Source organism: Caenorhabditis briggsae (genome assembly GCF_000004555.2).
Source record: "Caenorhabditis briggsae complete genome, chrIV, whole genome shotgun sequence".
NCBI classification, from domain to species: domain Eukaryota; kingdom Metazoa; phylum Nematoda; class Chromadorea; order Rhabditida; family Rhabditidae; genus Caenorhabditis; species Caenorhabditis briggsae.
Window position 1 is genome coordinate 1,035,983 of NC_013487.2, and position 17,879 is coordinate 1,053,861.

The 17,879-nt window shown below is 35.6% G+C and overlaps 2 protein-coding genes across 2 annotated transcripts; both read right to left on the reverse strand.

The window, feature by feature from the left end:
• Positions 1–6,659: 6,659 nt before the first annotated feature.
• CBG13712 lies at positions 6,660–7,763 on the reverse strand (the record flags this gene model as incomplete). Its single annotated transcript, XM_045244796.1, has 2 exons — positions 6,660–6,673; positions 7,598–7,763. 2 exons carry the CDS (start codon positions 7,761–7,763, stop codon positions 6,660–6,662), a joined length of 180 nt encoding a protein of 59 aa, XP_045095236.1.
• A 1,226-nt stretch (positions 7,764–8,989) lies between these two features.
• CBG13713 lies at positions 8,990–13,985 on the reverse strand (the record flags this gene model as incomplete). The annotated part of the gene is made up of 6 exons (XM_002632432.1): positions 8,990–9,250; positions 10,330–11,007; positions 11,660–12,144; positions 12,202–12,780; positions 13,757–13,840; positions 13,889–13,985. The coding sequence occupies 6 exons, from the start codon at positions 13,983–13,985 to the stop codon at positions 8,990–8,992; spliced, it is 2,184 nt and encodes a 727-aa protein (XP_002632478.1).
• Between the last annotated feature and the right edge of the window lie 3,894 nt (positions 13,986–17,879).

Below are 17,879 nucleotides of genomic sequence, written 5' to 3' on the forward strand. Positions count from 1 at the left end.
AAAATGTTGCTGATATCCTGATAAACATTTTACTAGTTAACCACTTTTTGATATCTTTCAAAAGAAGTGAGATATATAGGCTCAAAGTGGACGATCCGGGTGTCGTTCTATTAGAGGTTTTACGGTATTATTTTTGATTGTCTATTTCAAGTTTTTATATTTTTCCAAAAGTTTCAAAGTTACCACCTTAAATATAATTTATTACAAACTTCAAATTCTCCCCAAAAATAAAATATGTTTGAATTTTAACCTTTTCAGATAGTTTTCATTATTATAGAAAAAAAAATTGTCTAATGTTGACGCACTTTGCCAAGTGCAAGTGATGCTTACCGTGAGTAATCTGATAGAATCACCCAAGCTGTCAACTTTAAGCCCATATATCTCATTTCTTTTTTTCTTTTTTTCTCAATTTCGAAAAATGTTTACTTCCTCCAAAAATTTCAGAGCATTTTTGAAAAAAAAATCATTTCAAATTTCCACTAAAACATTATTTAACTGTTCCAGCTAGTTTTTATTAAAAGAAACCAAATGTTTTTGATGTTTGTTTATCACATTTAAATTCTTTTTTATTAACAGAAATGATCACGAGAACACTTTAATAGAATGTCCCTCCCCACACACCAACTTTAAACTCACATATCTCATTCCCTGTAAAAGCTAGCAACAAGTTATCAACTGATAAATTATTTATCATAATATCAGTAACATTTTCTTAGTTAGCAACTTTTTGATACCTCTCACAGGATAATGAGATAAAGAAGCTCTAAAACTTCTTACCTCCTCGAACTAGAGCCCCAACCCCGTCAAGTTCGAGCTCATATATCTCATTTCCTGTGAAAGATATCAATAAATAGTCAACTGATAAAATACTTATCATTATATCAGCTACATTTTATTAGTTAAGCAATTTTCAATATCTTTCACAGGAACCGAGATAATAGGCTCTCAAATCTCACCTGATCCAAAAATTTCGCCGCTTCAGCTGCACCGATAAATAAAACGACTAATCCAATGACCACTAGCGATTTTGACCTACTCATTCTGCCAAGAGGGGAACTGTAAAATGAAAACTTTTACTAAAAAGTATAGATTCAAACTTAAAAAAAAGGAATTTTTTGAAGATGATGATGATGTAAAGAAAAATGTTAGATGACCACAAGACGAGAGGAGGCGGGTACGAGGAAACTGGTTTTTCAATTTAAATCCAAAACTAAAAAAAAAAGAAAAATGTTATTCTGTTGCCTGAAGGACGTCGTCTTCTATCTTCTTCTGCCGCCTAAAAACTATCAGATTCATACTGTTTTTTGAATCTTTACATTTTTTTTAAGACGAAAAAATAAATGTAAACAAGTTTTCTTTTTTCGAGAGAGAAATTGGAAAATACATATAATCTGATGTGAACACTTTGAGGTTTTTTTTGGGAGAATAGGATTAACATTCTTGGGACAAAAGTAGAAAAATGGAATTCATGAAATTCCAAAAATTCCAAAAAAAAAGTTCGAAAAAAAAAAGACTATTTTATTAGACATTTTGAGATACCTAATTCGCAAAAAAGGGTGGTAAAACAGGTTAAAAAATAGAATAATACAAAAATTAAATAGAAAAAAAGTTGGCTAGATTGATGAATAGTTTTTGGGTTGAAAAGTTTTTCCTTGAGTTGATCAGTGAATGGAGTTTGTCTGAAAATAGAAATACTTCAATTGTGAGTCAATTTATTCCATTTTCTGTAAAATATATCATAAAGTAATCAACCAATAAAATGTTACTGATATTATGATGAACATTTTATCAGTAGACAACTTTTTGATATCTTTCACAGGAACCGAGATAAATGGGTTTAAAGCTGACGGTTGTGTAGGGACCATTGAATTTTAATTTCTAAACTCGAAAATTGATAACAAATATGAAACAGCATTTTTTAAAGAAAATTTTTTAACTTTTCAGATTTTTTAAAATTCCAACATTTCTAGATTCATTGTAAAATACCAAAGAGTAGATAATCAAAACTGGAGGCAGTTTCAAAGTTTACAAAAGTAATGAAACTGGAATTTTTCCTTACTTCGGTCAAATTTATCTCATTTCCTGTAACAGATATCAAAATTTTGTTAACTGATAAAATGTTACTGATAATATAATAAATTATTTATCAGTTGAGAACTTTTTGATATTTTGCGCTGGAATTGAGATAAAATGGCTCAAAGTTCATCAATAAGTTAGGAACAGTGAATTTCATTATTTAAAGTTGAAATTTACGACAACTACGAAACAGTATTTTTCCAAATAAAAAATTTCAATTTTCACATTTTTTGATTCATAGAAAGTACCGATAAAGAGAAGATAATGAAAATTGAAAGCAGTTTCAAAATTTAGAAAAGTCATGAAACTGGAATTGTTCCTTACTTCGGTCAAATCTAACTCGGATTCCCTAAAAGATATCAAAGAGATCTCAACTGATAAAATATTCATCGTCGTATGTTCAACAGTATATCAGCTGACACAATTTTTTATATCTCTATTCTATTCTATTGTTAGAGGAACTGAGATAAATGAGTCAAAATTTAGGCTCTTCTACTGGAGCGTTGAATTCATTGGAGGATCGAATTTAATTTATCAGAAAAAAAATACAAGTTTCGAGTGTGAAAAGTGTTTTTTCGTGAGTTTAGAGGAACCCGTTTTCTAATCAACTGTTTAAAATAATCTAAAATATTACAAAGTTCATAAAACAGTAAATTTTCTCACAAAAATTGTTAGTTCAAAATTTTCAAATTTCACCAGTTTCGATTTACAAAAAATATGAAACTGGAACTTTTTTCAAATACTTTTTGCATCTCCTCTGACTTTAAGACAATTTATCTCGGTCATTATTTTCGAGAATATGATACACATTTTATCAGTTCATCACTTTTCGATATTTTTTACTGGAAATGAGACAAAATGGGTCTAATTTGAAATTATTGAGCATTCGTTTATTGGTTGTTGGGTTTTATTAAAAATTTTAAATTAAAAAATATAATTTATGAGTTTGTAAGAGGGTACAATGAACTCGAACTTTCCCGAAATCGAACTGTCCCGAAATAGAACTCGTTCGAATTAGAACTGTCCCTTTTTCGAACACGCCCAGAACAGAACAAGAACGGAATCGAACTGTTCCAACTCGAACTGATTCGGTGTCGAACTGTCCCGAATTGGAACTCTGTTAGCAACAGAGCGCGCTTGCATTACCTTTGAAAATTTCAAGTTTTCTCCAGAAAAATATCATTTTTACAACAAAAAAAACATTTTATTTGAATACAGAAAAAAACAATTAAAAAAAAACAATTTGAAAAAAGAAAATATGTGTTAAAAAAAGAAAGAATTCATGACTTTTAAACAGAACGGGCGTCGGAGATTGCGTTTAATAAATTGAGACCAGTCAAAGGCATATTTGGCGGGATTGGCTGATTTATTAGCGTCTTGATGAGTTTTTTTGGGATCGGACACTCTGTAAATGGTATTTTTTCAGGAAAATGCTATTTTAAAATCAATTTTACCGATAATAGTTTGTGCCACGACTCGACTACATTTGTTGTTCGATGTATCCTATTCATCGTTCGCTCAGTGCAACTCCACATTTTCGGCTGATATCGGACGGTGTCATCCATATAATACTTGATCAAGTCATCGATGAAAGCTGAAAATTGATTTTAGGATCCTATCAAAAATATGTAATTGTTTATAAGGCACTTTATGATGTTGTGTACTAACCACAAGCGACTGAAGCAACTGGAGAGAACTTGGCTCGAACCTCATTAACCGCTTCACGAGGTTTTCAATCATTCGCACATTTTTTTCAATTCCTGGCGCACGAGGAATGCCTGAAGAAAAATCGTTTGCTGTGACGACTATTCTGTTACATTCTATCGATTGATACTAACTTCACTTCTGACAAAATCCTCGTCGTGTCTCACATGTTGCTTCTTAACAGTGAACGTGTTGTTCATTCTGTCGAAATGATAAGCTGCATCACATCGAGCTCGTCTTTCTCTGGAAAAATATTGCTTTATAGTAATGCTGCAATTTTTTACCGCTCGACACAGTAAAAAAGCTCTGTTCCATTTTCGTTCTTTTTTTTGAATCGCATTGCATATCGTTGAACTTGGACGATCGGCTTGTTTTTACGAGAAGCCATTTTCTGTAAAGTTAATATTCTCGAAACGGGAAGAGAAATACTCACGCGCGTAATAAATTACCGTTGTTTTCACCTAAATTATTACAAAACTCATAAAACAGTAAATTTTTTGAAAAATTTTTATGTATTTTTCAAAACGTTTCCATTTCTGACCTCTAATTTTGTAAATATAACATTCTAAATGTGAAAACACGTTAGTTACAAAAAATATGAAACTGGATATTTTTTCAAAAAATTTTGTGCTCCCTCCTTTGACTTTAAAACAATTTATCTCAATTCCTGTGAAAGATGTCAAAAAGTTGTCAACTGTAAAAATATTAGTCAAAATATGATTAACATTTTATCAGTCAACCACATTTTGATATCTTTCACTGGAACCGAGATAACTTGGGTTAAAGTCAGGGGTACCCAGCTTCCTCTTACCGGTGTTTAAAATGTTGGATTACGGTACCTAGTTCGAATTTTAATGAAAAAAGTATTTTCAGAAACACACAACTTTTTTGGACTAGAATTTCCTTTTTTTGTAATTTTTTAAACCAAAAAAAACAATGTTTCGTAGTTTTCATAATATTCCAATTTTTCAAAATACAAATTCAGTGATTTATTTATTCTGTCGTCAACGTTAAGCTTAAAATATCTCATTTTCTGTGAAAGATATAAAAAAGGTTGTCAACAGATAACATGTTACTGGTTTTGTGATAAACATTTTATCAGTTGACCACTTCTTGATATCTTTCAAAAGAAATGAGATATATAAGTTCAAAGTAGACGGTCCGGGTGGTGTTCTATTGGAGTGTTTACGGTAGTTATCTTAAAAACAAAAAAAACCGCTCAAACTGGTTGGAAATGATCTGAAAAGAACAACAAATCTGAAATTCAAAGATTTAAATATTAAAAACACATTTATTTGACATTTTAAGATACAAAATTCACAAAAAAGGGTGGTAAAACAGGTAAAAAAATAGACAATACTACAAAAGTTGAATAGGAAAAAAAAGATGAATAAATATTTTTGGGTTGAGAAGCTTTTTGAGTTGATCAGTGAATGGAGTGAGTTTGTCTGAAAAAAAAGGAAAACTTGAAATTTGAGATGATTTATCTCATTTCCTGTAAAAGATATCAAAAAGTTGTCCACTGATAAAATGTAGCTGATATGATAATAAGCATTTTATCAGTTGACTTACTTTTGACATCTTTCACAGGAAATGAGATATATGGGCCAGAATTTGAGGGCGAACGAATTTTCAATTTTTAAAAATTGGAAGTTTATGACAACTACGAAACAGTAATTTTTTTTATGGCTGGAATTTTTTTTTCAATTTTTTGTTTTTTTTTTTTGAATTCTAACATTTTTAGATTCGTCGGGAAAAAGCCACAAAAGCGAAAATTATCAAAATTGAAGGTAGTTCCAAAAATTCACAAAAATGATGAAACTGGAATTTTTCCAGTTTTGTAGTTTTCATAAATTTCCAACTTTTTGAAATTAAAATTCTGTGATCTCCTAGGCGTCTTTCAACTTTAAGCTTATATATCTCATTACCTGTAACAGATATCAAAAAGTAGTCACCTAATAAAATGTAGCTGATATGATGATAAGCATTTTATCCGTTGACATATTTTTGACATCTTTCACAAAAAATGAGTTATATGGGCTTCAAGTTCAAGTTGATGATCGAATAAGAGGAATAGTATATGAGAGCTTCAACCAATTTCGTTTTTAAACCTTGAATAATTTATGAAAACTACGAATCAGTAATTTGTTTAAACCAAAAAATTGAATTTCAATTTTTTTCTTTTGAAGCTTGATTGAAATTCTAGAATTTACAGATGGATCGGAAGAATCACAACCTTTTGATACAATTAAGGTTAGAGAGCAGTTTATGCGAAGTGTATACGGTAGGTATATCGATGAAAAGCCTAAATAGAACATAAAAGGTGGAGACGCAGACACAATGTGCTTTATTGATTTAAACTGTTACAAATCTCATAAAACAGTGAAAGTTCCAATTTTTGGAAAACTAAATTTTTCAAATTTCTCCATTTCTGAACTCTAAAATCGTGAATTATACCGACTATGTCACCAAAATTAGAGACAGTTTCAAAATTTACAAAAATAATGAAACTGAACTATTTTTCAATTTTGAAAAAATAAAAACTGTGATTTCAACTTTGACCATATTTATCTCGGTTCCTGCAAAAGATATCAAAAAGTGGTCAATTGATAAAATGTTTATCATACTATCAGCAATATTTTATCAGTAGACTATTTTTTGATATCTGTGACAAGAACCGAGATAAAATAGATCAAAGTTTTAAATATTGAGGATCCTTTTATGAGTTTGAAATTTAGATTTTTCGCATTCAAGAGATTTCGCATATTTGATTGAAAATCCACAACACTAATTAAGTCTTTTCAGAAACTTAAAATTTTATAAAACTCATGTAACAGCAAATTGTATGAAAAACGGATCAAAATTTTCAAAGTTTATTTTTAAAATTTTGATCCTTAAATTTTTAAATTTAGCACTATTTTAAAAATTCACTTTTAGAGGTTCAGTTTTTCACGAAACCGTCAAATTGAAACTATCAAAATTGACAGAAGTTTCAAAGTTTACAATAAATATGAAACTGGAATTTTTTTCTTTTTTTCGAAAACTTTTGCCCTCTCCTCTGAATTTCAGCCAATTTATCTCGGTTTCTGTGAAAGCTATCAAAAGGTTGTTAACTAACAAAATGTTTATCATAATATCAGTATTATTTTATCAGTTGACCACTTTTTGATATCTAGTACAAAAATCGAGTTAAATTGGGTTAACGTCAGGGGTAACAGGATTCCCAATACCAGTTGTTGAAAATGTTGGATTACGGTATCTAGTTCAAAAATCAATTTTAAAAAGTTATTTTCAAAATCACAACCCTTTTTTATAGTTTTTCAAACCGATAAAACAAAACCCATTTAAAAAATACTGTTTTGTAGTTTTCATGAATTCCCAATTTTTTAAAATTGAAATTTATTGACCGTCAACTTCAGCTCATATATCTCATTTTCTGTCAAAGATATGAAAAAGTTGTCAACTGATAAAATGTTGCTGATATTATGATAAATATTTTATCAGTTGACAGCTTTTTGATATCTCTTACCAAAGCAGAGATATATAAACTCAAAGATTTTCAAGATTTTTCCAAAATTCGAACTCACTAATTTCACTTTTCCCTTCCTATTTCCGGTTTCCTCCAATTTTCATCGATCTCGTGCTCATCCTTTCCGGCTCATTTTTGGCTCCGCACACTATTTTGTTCTTTCGCTCGTAGTACGGTTTTGGTTTTCTAGCGACGGATTTCGCAATCAATTGATTCCCACGATACGTATAAATGACACCGTTCTCCATTCGACGCGTTCGGGGTACTGTAGTTTTACGTTCGGGGTACTGTAGAGTAGCAATTCTGGATGAGAAGAGGATTCTGGAGATTCGGAATTCTCGGAAGAAGACGTTGAGGATACTGGAGAAAGTGGTCCATCGTAGAAAACGGCCCATGGGGTGGAAGTCCATTTATCCGTGTAGATGTTAGATTGGAGAGTAGTAGTAGATTGCATTATTGGTTTTTGGCTGGAAAATTTGAGATTTTCAGACAAAAAATAGCCGAAATTTTGAAAAATAAGCTAGAGAAAAAACAAAAAAAAAATCAAAAAATTGAATTTTTAAAAATTAGATTTTGAGAAATTCTTTTTAAAAATCTCGCTCCCGCGCCGGTAGATCGAAAAAGATCAAAATTTATATTTTTGAAATTTCAAATTTTTTTCATGGAAAAAACGAGACAGTACTAATTGAATTGGATTTGAAACTCAAAAATCGAAATTTTGAAACCGAAAAAAAATTATTTCAAAAAACCAAAATTTTTTAAGTTGCGAAGCCAGTTGCAAAATACAGATAGTTGCGAAATGTCATAGTTACGAAATGACATAGTTGTAAACTTCCATAGTTGCAAAATGTCATAGTTCTGAAATGACATAGTTCTGAAATAACATAGTTGCGAAATTACATAGTTGTAAACTTCCATAGTTGCGAAATGTCATAGTTCCGAAATGTTATAGTTGCAAAATGTCATAGTTGCAAAAAGACACAGTTGCGAAATGACATAGTTGCAAAATGTACATAATAGCTGCGAAATGTCATAGTTCCGAAATGTTATAGTTGCAAAATGACGTAGTTGCGAAATTTCCTAGTCGCAAAATGTCATAGCTACAAAATGTACATAATAGCTGCGAAATGTCATAGTTGCGAAATGGCATAAATGCGGATTGTCATAAATGAAAAATAGCATAGTTACGGAATGTCATAGTTGCGAAATTTGCCAGATTTTTATTGTCCTGGTTTCAAAAACTTTTAAATTTATGAAAATTTTCACTTTTCTGCTTTGGATTCGTGAAATCCATATTTTTAATTACTGCTTTTTATTCGAAAAAAAATTAAAAGTTTTATAATACCCGGAGCAAAAAGAACACTTGAAAAAACATGATATAGATAATATTACAACGCCAAGAACAGAAGAAAAAAAAAGAAATCATGGAAAAAGGAGAAGTTTGAGATAAAAATTGTGTATGGAACAGAAAAATCGGGATTTGGAATTAAAAACCCCTTCAAATCAAAAATGTAAAAAAGAAAACTCGGGAAAATAAGATCATAAAAAACCAGGAAATTGAGAATTAAATAAACTGGAAGTATAGAAAAAAAGGATAGCTAAAGAAGAAGTATCTAGAAAAAGAGAAACTAGGAAAATGAACCCTAAAAATTATCTCCTATTAATTGGCCAATTAATCAATTATCTAGTTTTCCTGGACCGTCTGACACCACGCTGGCTCTTCGATGGTTGCTCAGTTTCAGCAGAACTTTGAGGTGCGGACCCTTTGGCATCTTTTTGGCTCTTTCTTGGTTCTTCAGCTGCTAGCCTCATCATCTCCTGCGTCGGCAACCACGGCTCGCCGAGTCCTGGCTTATACACTGACAGTCTTTCGATTCCAGGAGGCAGGTCTGGAACCAAGATTCGATTCCTCAAATGGAAGAACTTCTTGGAGCGGCTTCCCTGAAAAAATTTGATTTAAAATTTGATAATTTTGACCTGACAACTTATACAGGGTGGCCGATAAGTATAGGACGTTTTGAAAGTGCTCCCATTTTTTCAATTTGAGGATTTTTCGAGAACAACCTTTATTAAACAACAAAAAATAAGCAGAAAATTTGATTTTACAAGAGAAATTCGAAGTTGGATCCACGAGCTTTGACACAGACTCTTAAACGTTTCTTCACCGAATTGACAGTGCGCCGCAGGTATCCGTCGTCGATCGAAGCCCATGCTACCTCGAGAGCGGCCTTCAAGTCATCGACAGTAGCAAAAACTTTTCCCGCGATCTTCCCTTCCAACATGCCCCAAACGCTGAAATCCATCGGATTGAGATCCGGGCTGGAAGCAGGCCACAAGTTCTTGTCCAGGAATCCAGGGAAATGCGCCTCCAAGACGGCCAATGTCGATCTCGAGCCATGGGACGGTGCCCAGTCTTGTTGAAGGATAAATGGACCACCAGCAAAGTGCTGAGTGACCCAGGGTAACAAATTATCCATCAACACAATCTTTTGGTACACCTCCGAGTTGATTTTCACATTTCTTTCAATGAAAACCAACGGAGTTTTACCGGTTGCCGTGATACCGGCCCAAACCATGACACTTTTCGGGAAAAGGCGGTTATGGGCAAGACGACGTTTCGGAGACATGCTGTCATCCTTTGACAATAACTGTCTCTGGTTTTGACGGTTGGGAAGAGGTTCAATAGTGAAGATCTTCTCGTCTGTCCAGATAACGTCAGAGACGCGAGCGTCCTATACTTATCGGCCACCCTGTATTGACATATTTGGCAACTATGTCATTTCGCAACTATGACATTTCGCAACTGTGCAATTTCGCAACCATGACATTTTGCAACGCATTTCATCATAGTTGTGAAACGATCAGTTGTTACGAATTGTCCTAGTTGCGAAATGTCATAGTTGTGAAATGTCATAGTTGCCAAAATTTATAGTTAGGAAAGATTGTGGTTGCGAAGCGTCACGGTTGCAAAATGTCAAAGTTGCGACATCTATCAAAAAGTTCAAAAACGTCCTGCTCACCGTCCATATCTTATGCGTCTCCGGGTACACCTCGACAAATCGTTCCATCATCTCCACTGGGACTCCAAGCTCTTCAGCCGCCTTACACTGATCTCCACGATGTCTCACCAGTGACTTCTGGAATTGATCCTCCTCTTTCGTTGAGAATACTTTCCGGAAGATTTGTGGACGTTTCTTGCAATCACACCCATGAAGATGCATCTCGAACGGCTTCAGGAGCTCCACTATTCTTGCTCCATCTAACTTCAGCTCACTCTCCGACAGCATACTCCTTTCTTCATCCGTCAGATCCTTCCTTTTCTGTCTTTCTGAGGTGTCCGTCTCCATGATCTTGTAAATCTCTGCAAGTGACATCTTCCTTTTCTGAATCCTCTCCTCCAGAACCCATCGATCCAGAATCTCTTCCTCCTCCTTGAAAAAAACCACCTCCTTGACGTCTCGCCGTTTTCCCGTGATCTTTTCATAGTATTGGCATATGAGACAAAGCCGTGATGGATCCAGAGGCGACTTCTTGATGTGCTTGGTACAGTTGGAGCATCCAACCCTCTGCACATAATCCATCTCCTCTACTAAGAAGTCGTCACAGTTGCAGGCTCTTCGCCAGTGTGCCTGGAGGAGGAAGCGACGGAGGAATTGGTGGTGGTAGATCTGGACCTCGCCAAGATGGTAGTTCCTCATCTGGAAAGGATATATTGCATTCAAGATGTATTCAAAGGGGCATGTCTCATTTGAAACTAGAAAAATGTAATTTTGGATTCTAACTCGTTTAGAGTACTTCCTAGAGCCCTAACTTTTGCAAATTGAGTTTTCTAGTCCAGCAACTTTTCTGGCCTAGTAATGGCTTGATATTTCTATGGTTTGTTTTCTAGGTCATTTACCATAGTGGCCTAGAAAAGTCAGTTTGCGAAAGTTAGGCCACTATGCTAGCTGACCTAGGAACACACATCTGGTAAATATTAGGTCATTTCTAGGTCAAAAAAGTTGGTGGCCTAGAAAACTCAACTTACAAGAGTTAGACCCCTATGCTAAATGGCCTAGAAAACACGTCAAATGGATATCAGGCTATTTTAAGGTTATTTACTAAGCTGGCCTAACTTTTGCAAGTTGAGGTTTCTAGGCCACCAACTTTTTTTAGCTAGTAATGGCCTAATATTCATTTGGTGTGTTTTCTAGGTCATTTACCATAGTGACATAAAAACTCAACTTAAAAGAGTTAGGCCACTATTCTAAATGGCCTAGAAAACACGTGCCATGGATGTCATGCTATTTCTAGGTCAAAAACGAAGGTGGCCTAGAAATTCCCAATCCTAGGCCATCTTTGTAAACTCACCACTTTTTCCTGGATCTTTCTCCTATCCATATTCTGATCCTTGATGAGCTTGCTGAGCTTAACCGCCTGTCCAACACACAATGGCTTCAAGAACTGTGGAAGTGTTTTCAGACACTGATCCACCGTGTCCAGAGCTTCCGAAGTACAGTAATCCTTACGCATCAAGTGCTGAAGAGCCCGCTCCATTGGGATGTGTCCAGCGAATTGTCGGAAAATCGGCTTCCAGTAGTTGAAATGGATGCTCTTCCTGGCGCCAATGGTCATGCCGGGTTCCGGTACCCAGAGCTCTTCTTCGTGATCATCATCTGCATCTATATATGCTGCTTGGTCTTCTGGAGACAGAACGTCTGGAACGATGGCGACTTCACATTGATCATCCTCCGTTAGTGGTTGATTCTTGATCTTTGGACGAGGTGGTGGGATGTAGTCAGCAGGAAACTGGAATGGAACGCGAGCCGTTCCGATTGGAAGGATCACACCCCGATCTGAAAATCGGAAAATTTGAATTTTTTGATTTTAGAACAAAAAATTGTTCAACTCACCTAGGACAACTTCTGGAATCTTCTTTCTAGATCTCCGATTCGACCGCATACTTGCTTCTGATGAGCTCGCTGAAGTCGTCGGCTCCTCCGATCTTTGACGCTTCGCTGAAGCTTGAGGTGCTTCTGGAGCGGACCGTTTCACTGGATTTGGGAAGCTTCTCGTTTTGTATCTTCTGACGCCTTCTGGTCTGACGAGCTCAGATTCTGGAGCTTCTGGAATGTTCTCGATGTCTGAACTGGATCTCGGTCTTTCTTCCAGCATCAGGACGTCCACAGCTTCTCCTGGATCGACGTCTTCTGGATCTGCTTCATAAGGATCCACTTCTTCAAGATCTGCTTCCTCTGGATCAACTGGATCCACGTCTTCTGGGACAACTTCTTCTGGCTCCTCTTTTTCTAATTCCACGACTTCTAGGATCACGACATTTGGGTCCACCTCTTCTGGGTCCGCTTCTTCAGGATTCGCTACATTCTGTACCTCGAGCTCAATGAGATCTTCGTCATCGTCAAGATTGATATAAATTGGAGGAGCTCTTAGAGGAGCTTCATTTTGTGGAGGAGCTTCAGCTTCAGGTGCAGCTGAAAATTTAGAATTCGCGATTCTAAAACGTCGTAGTTCTAAAAATTTGCGGTTCTAAAATTTCATGGTTCTAAAACGTCACAGTTCTATAACGGCATGGTTCTAAATTGTCGCGGTTCTGGAACGTCGCATTTTTGAAACGGGGTAGTTCTTAAACAGCATAGTTTCAAAACGCCGTGATTTCAAAACGTCATGGTTCTCGCGGTTCTCAAAGGTCGCGGTTCTGAAGCGTCACGGTTCTAAAACGTATCGGTTAAAAAACATTTCAGTTCTGAAATGTCGTGGTTTAGAATGTCATGGTTCCCAAACAGCATAATTCTAAATTGTCGCGGATCTAAAATGTCGCGGTTCTGAAACGTCGTGGTTCTAAAGTGACACAGTCAAAAAAGTTCTCAAACGTCCTAACTAGGGAATGTCGTTCAGAAATCTCTTCAGAATTTTCTCTAAGAAGGCTCATTTATAGAACCGAGTATGGGCTTTTACGTAATAATAGTCTCTACCTGCAAAAATCGCTCAAACTCGAGAAAAATCGATCTGAAATTATAGCATTTTCACTAATCGCCTCCCTTTTGCTCCCCTTTCTTCACTGCATTGCACGCATGATAAAAACATGCCTCGGTAGCCTATAGGCTAGTGCACTAGGCTATCGATGCATGTTTTTCTCTTGCACGTAATGCAGTGAAGGAAGAGGAAGAAAAGGGAAGGGATGAGCTTAGTGAAGATGCTATAATTTCAGATCGATTTTTCTCGAGTTTCAGCGAGTTTTGCAGGTAGCTACTATGATTACGTAAAAGCCCATACTCGATCCTATAAATGAATAAATTTAGATTAAATTCTGAAGAGATTTCTGAACGACACTCTCTTGTAAATTTCCTAAAAGTACTTAAACGTCCCAAATTTGCGAAAAGACCCGAAAATTCTAAAACATCCCAAAAGTTCGAAAACGTCTCAAAGTTCAAATGATAAGTTCCTTACCATTATTGTTCTCTGCTCCACGACGTCTTCTGCTCTCCTCTGCGCTGACTACTCTAATGCATTCTATCGACAGTGATCGTCTCACTGAAAATTAAGTTTTTCTCATTTCAAAACCTTCCAATTTCCTCTCACATCTCTGCTTTTCTCTAATATTTTGGATGGCTTCCTGACTCATCATAGTCCCATCGTTTTCACACCAGAGGATATCGTCGTTATCGTCGTCCTCCATTTTGAGGTATCTAAAAAAATTAAACGAATAAAAATCTTTAAAACCCATTTTCGAAGATATAAAAAAGCCAACGCTCAAAGAAAAATCCGAAAATCGATAATTTGACCCGTTTTGCGGCTATTAAACCCTAAAAAAACAATAAATTTTTATTCAGACAAAACACGAATACGACCCAAAATGTGCAAAAAATCGAAAAATCGATAATTCAATGTTCTCTGCGTCTCCCGCTTTTGCGCGCTCTTTCGCGCTAGAAACACAAAACGTCCTGGCTACGCGGCTGCACATCTGCGCAGCAACTTTTCTCAGCTCAAAGATGGAAATTCTTAACTATTGATATATTTTTAGAATCGGCATTTTTAGTTCTTCCGAATCATATAAAGTATTACTATTTCGATACTTCAAAAAGCCTTAAAATTAGTGTTAAATTTTCATTTTACTTTTCACTCGCCGACTACTGGAAAACCCAAAAAACGTATTATTAGCCCATTTTCCTGTGGAAACGTATTTATTCTAAACGTCTTAGTTTAGCAGTACGCTTTTTCATTCTTCTAGACCACGTTTTCAACGCACCGCCACTGTAAAATCTAGTTTTTCCTATTTTTCACCGTGAAAACCAATTTAAAATAAAAAAACCCACCTATTTAAATTGTTTCCCGTTTTTTAATTAACCTAATTAACCAAAAAATTATAATTTTATTTAGACAAAACGCGAATACGACCCAAAACGTGCAGAAAACCGAAAAATCGATAATTCGGTGTTCTCTGCGTCTCCCTCTTTTGCGCGCTCTTCCGCGCATGTGGAAAAAAAAATGCGGTGTTTTAAACACGAAGAAGAAGGGGAGAAGAAGCTGCAGATAAAGAATAGTTATACACAAAAAAACAAAAAGGAACGAATAAAAAGAGAACGGAGAAGAGATAAAGAAAATAGACGCAGCATACGCGGAAAGAGGCGAGACGAGAGACTGGTTAAAAGAGAATGAGACAGAGACGAAGCAATAGGGGGAATGAAGGGCAAATGTGTTGTGTGCCCAGTAGAAATGGGGAAAAGCGGAGGGACACATGATGTGTCAGGTGGATGCGACGCGTGTCGCGTCGCGGTGAGGTGGGAGATTGAAAATTTGGGAAGGGCTGCGCAGTTTGAGCTCAATTATCTCGGTTCCTTCAAAAGATATCAAAAAGTGGCCAACTAACAAAATGTTTGTGATATTATGATAAACATTTTATTAGTGAATCACTTTTTGATAACTTTCAAAAGAACCGAGATAATTAGTCTCAAAGTTCATATATCGGGTGGACTGCTATGGGAGCATTTATGGTAGGTGATTAGACATTTTGATAGTGTAAACTTGAAATCAATAATTCTGGGACTTCTAGGATTTATATTTAGTGAGAATGCTTGCAAAATGAATAGTTAGAAGTATACTGGTCAACATGAAATTCTACAAAGTCAGAAAAAGGAGCCAAAGTCAAGCAAATTTAAAATATTGCAGAAATGATGTGTTGAGTGATCAAAATGGGGTTGCAAAGCTTGATCAGTAGAGAAATGGTGTAAGGGTGAAAAAATAGAGAACACAGTAAAAAAATATATAAGACTAACAATAAGGAAAACTATTTGAAACAGTGACAGTTAGAAAACCAAAAATACTGTAGTATTACAGGAGGTTCGGTAAAAATTTTGATAAAATGGTCCCGAACCGTCGACTTTCAAGCCGTGTACCTCAGTTTCTGTGAAGGATATCAAAATATGGTTAACTGGTAAAATGTTTATAATAATGTCAAAAACTTTGTGTCAGTTAACCACCTTTTGATATCTTGTATAGACAATGAGAGGGCTACGGGTTTAAAATTAAAAAATATATAATTAAATAAAAAACAATTTTAATTAAATCTAAAAACATTTAAATTTAAAAAAATATGGGCTTAAAATTGAAAGTAATCAAAACATTTTGAAAAGTGACAATTCGAATATCATTTACACGAGAAAAAATTATAAAAGAAATTTGCGTGGCAAAAAATGCTTGGAAAAAAATTTCAAAACTAGAGCGTAAGAACTTCGTGAATAGTTTTAGACCCACGACGATGGATGACCCATTGAACTCAAGGAAATTACTATAAAGGAAGAGGAAAGTGGAGAGAAGAATCCAGAGAGGGGGGCCGGAGAAGGGATCCGGAGGCATGGTTCCTGAATTCGGGGACCGGAATCCGGGATCATCCGGGGTCTAGAATCCGGGTTCCGAAATCCGGGGTCCAGACTCCGGGGTTTTGAATTCGGGGTCCTGAATCTTTGGTCCGGAATCCGTGATCCGGGATCCTGAGTCCGGAATCCGGACCTTAGAAGTTTCGGGTCCCCGGGGTCTAGAATTCCGGGGTCCGGAACAGTGTTGCACGGACAGTCCGTTGTCCGCTTTCCGCTGTCCGTTGTCCGGCCATTTCGGCTGTCCGTTGTCCGTGTCCGCTGTCCGTGAAAAAAATTTCTGTCCGGTGTCCGGTGTCCGTTGTCCGTCCGTTTACCAGAAAAATTTAAATTCAAATTTTTCGTTAAAAAAACAGTAAAAATGGTGGATGAGCTCCGATGTTCTTTTCCATGGCTATTTTCCATTGGTAAATCCTATTTTTTCAGCAAAAAATTGTCGATTTTGGAAAATTTTGTCCGGTGTCTGGTGTCCGTTGTTCATTGTCCGGACATTTTTGGCTGTCCGTTGTCCGTGTCCGTTGTCCGTATAAAAAAAATTTCCCTGTCCGTGCAACTCTGGTCCGGAATCCAGGGTCTAGAATTCCGGGTCCAGAATTCCGGGTCCGGAATCCGGGGTCCAGAATTCCGGGTTCGGAATAAAGGTTCCGGAATCCAAGGACCGGATCTCGGGATCCGGAATTCCGGACGCCGTACCCTGGATTCCGCATCTCGGATTCCGGATTCCAGAGAAAGAGAACTGATTCTTCCCTCCACATCCCTCTTCCTTTATAAAGTTTATAGAGTTCTCCCTGATGCCAAGGGGTTATCGGTTTCTAAACCAATTCACGTAGTTCTTTTGGTCTGGAATTTTAAAATTTTCATCGAAATTAAAAAACTTGTTTTCCACCACGCGGATTTTTTAAATAATTTTCCTATCGTTTAAATGATGCTTGAATTTTAAATTTCAAAATATATATTGATTACTTTCCATTTTAAGCCCATATATCTCATTTTCTGTAAAATATATCAAAAAGGGGTTAACTAACAACATGTGTGTGATATTATGATGAACATTTTGTCAGTTAACCATATTTTGATATCTTTCACAGAAAACGAGATATACGGCTTTAAAGTGGACGGTTGGGGGCATTCTTTTAAAGTGTTTACCGAAGTAGCACACTATATGTATGGTTTTTCTTACAATTTCTGTTCCGAAGGGTTTTTACTTATCGTTAGTCTTGTTTTTCATAAGTTTCCATTGGTTTTTTGGAAAGAACCAAATAATACGAAAATTGATGTTTCAAAATGTTATCATAATAAAATTTTATGGGAATAATGGGGTTGATAAAAATGATGCAGTGAAAATGTTGGGAAGGTTGAGAATTAAATGAAATGGGTCAAATAAAGCCATGTAATCTCGAACTTCAGCTTTTCGAAAACAATGTTCAACCTTTCGCAATTTTCAACTGTTCTATTCAACTGCATAATGATGAAAAGGAGGTTCTTGAGGGAATATGCCTTAAACAATCAAATAGAATTATCCTTCAACTCAGATGCTATATACCTCGGTTCCTGTAAAAGATATCAAAACGTGATCAACTGATAAAATTTTACTGATAACATGATAAACATTTTGTTAGTTGACCACTTTTTGATATCTTTCACAGAAAATGAGATATTTGAGCTCAAAGTGTACGGTGTGGTAGACGTTCTTTTCTGAC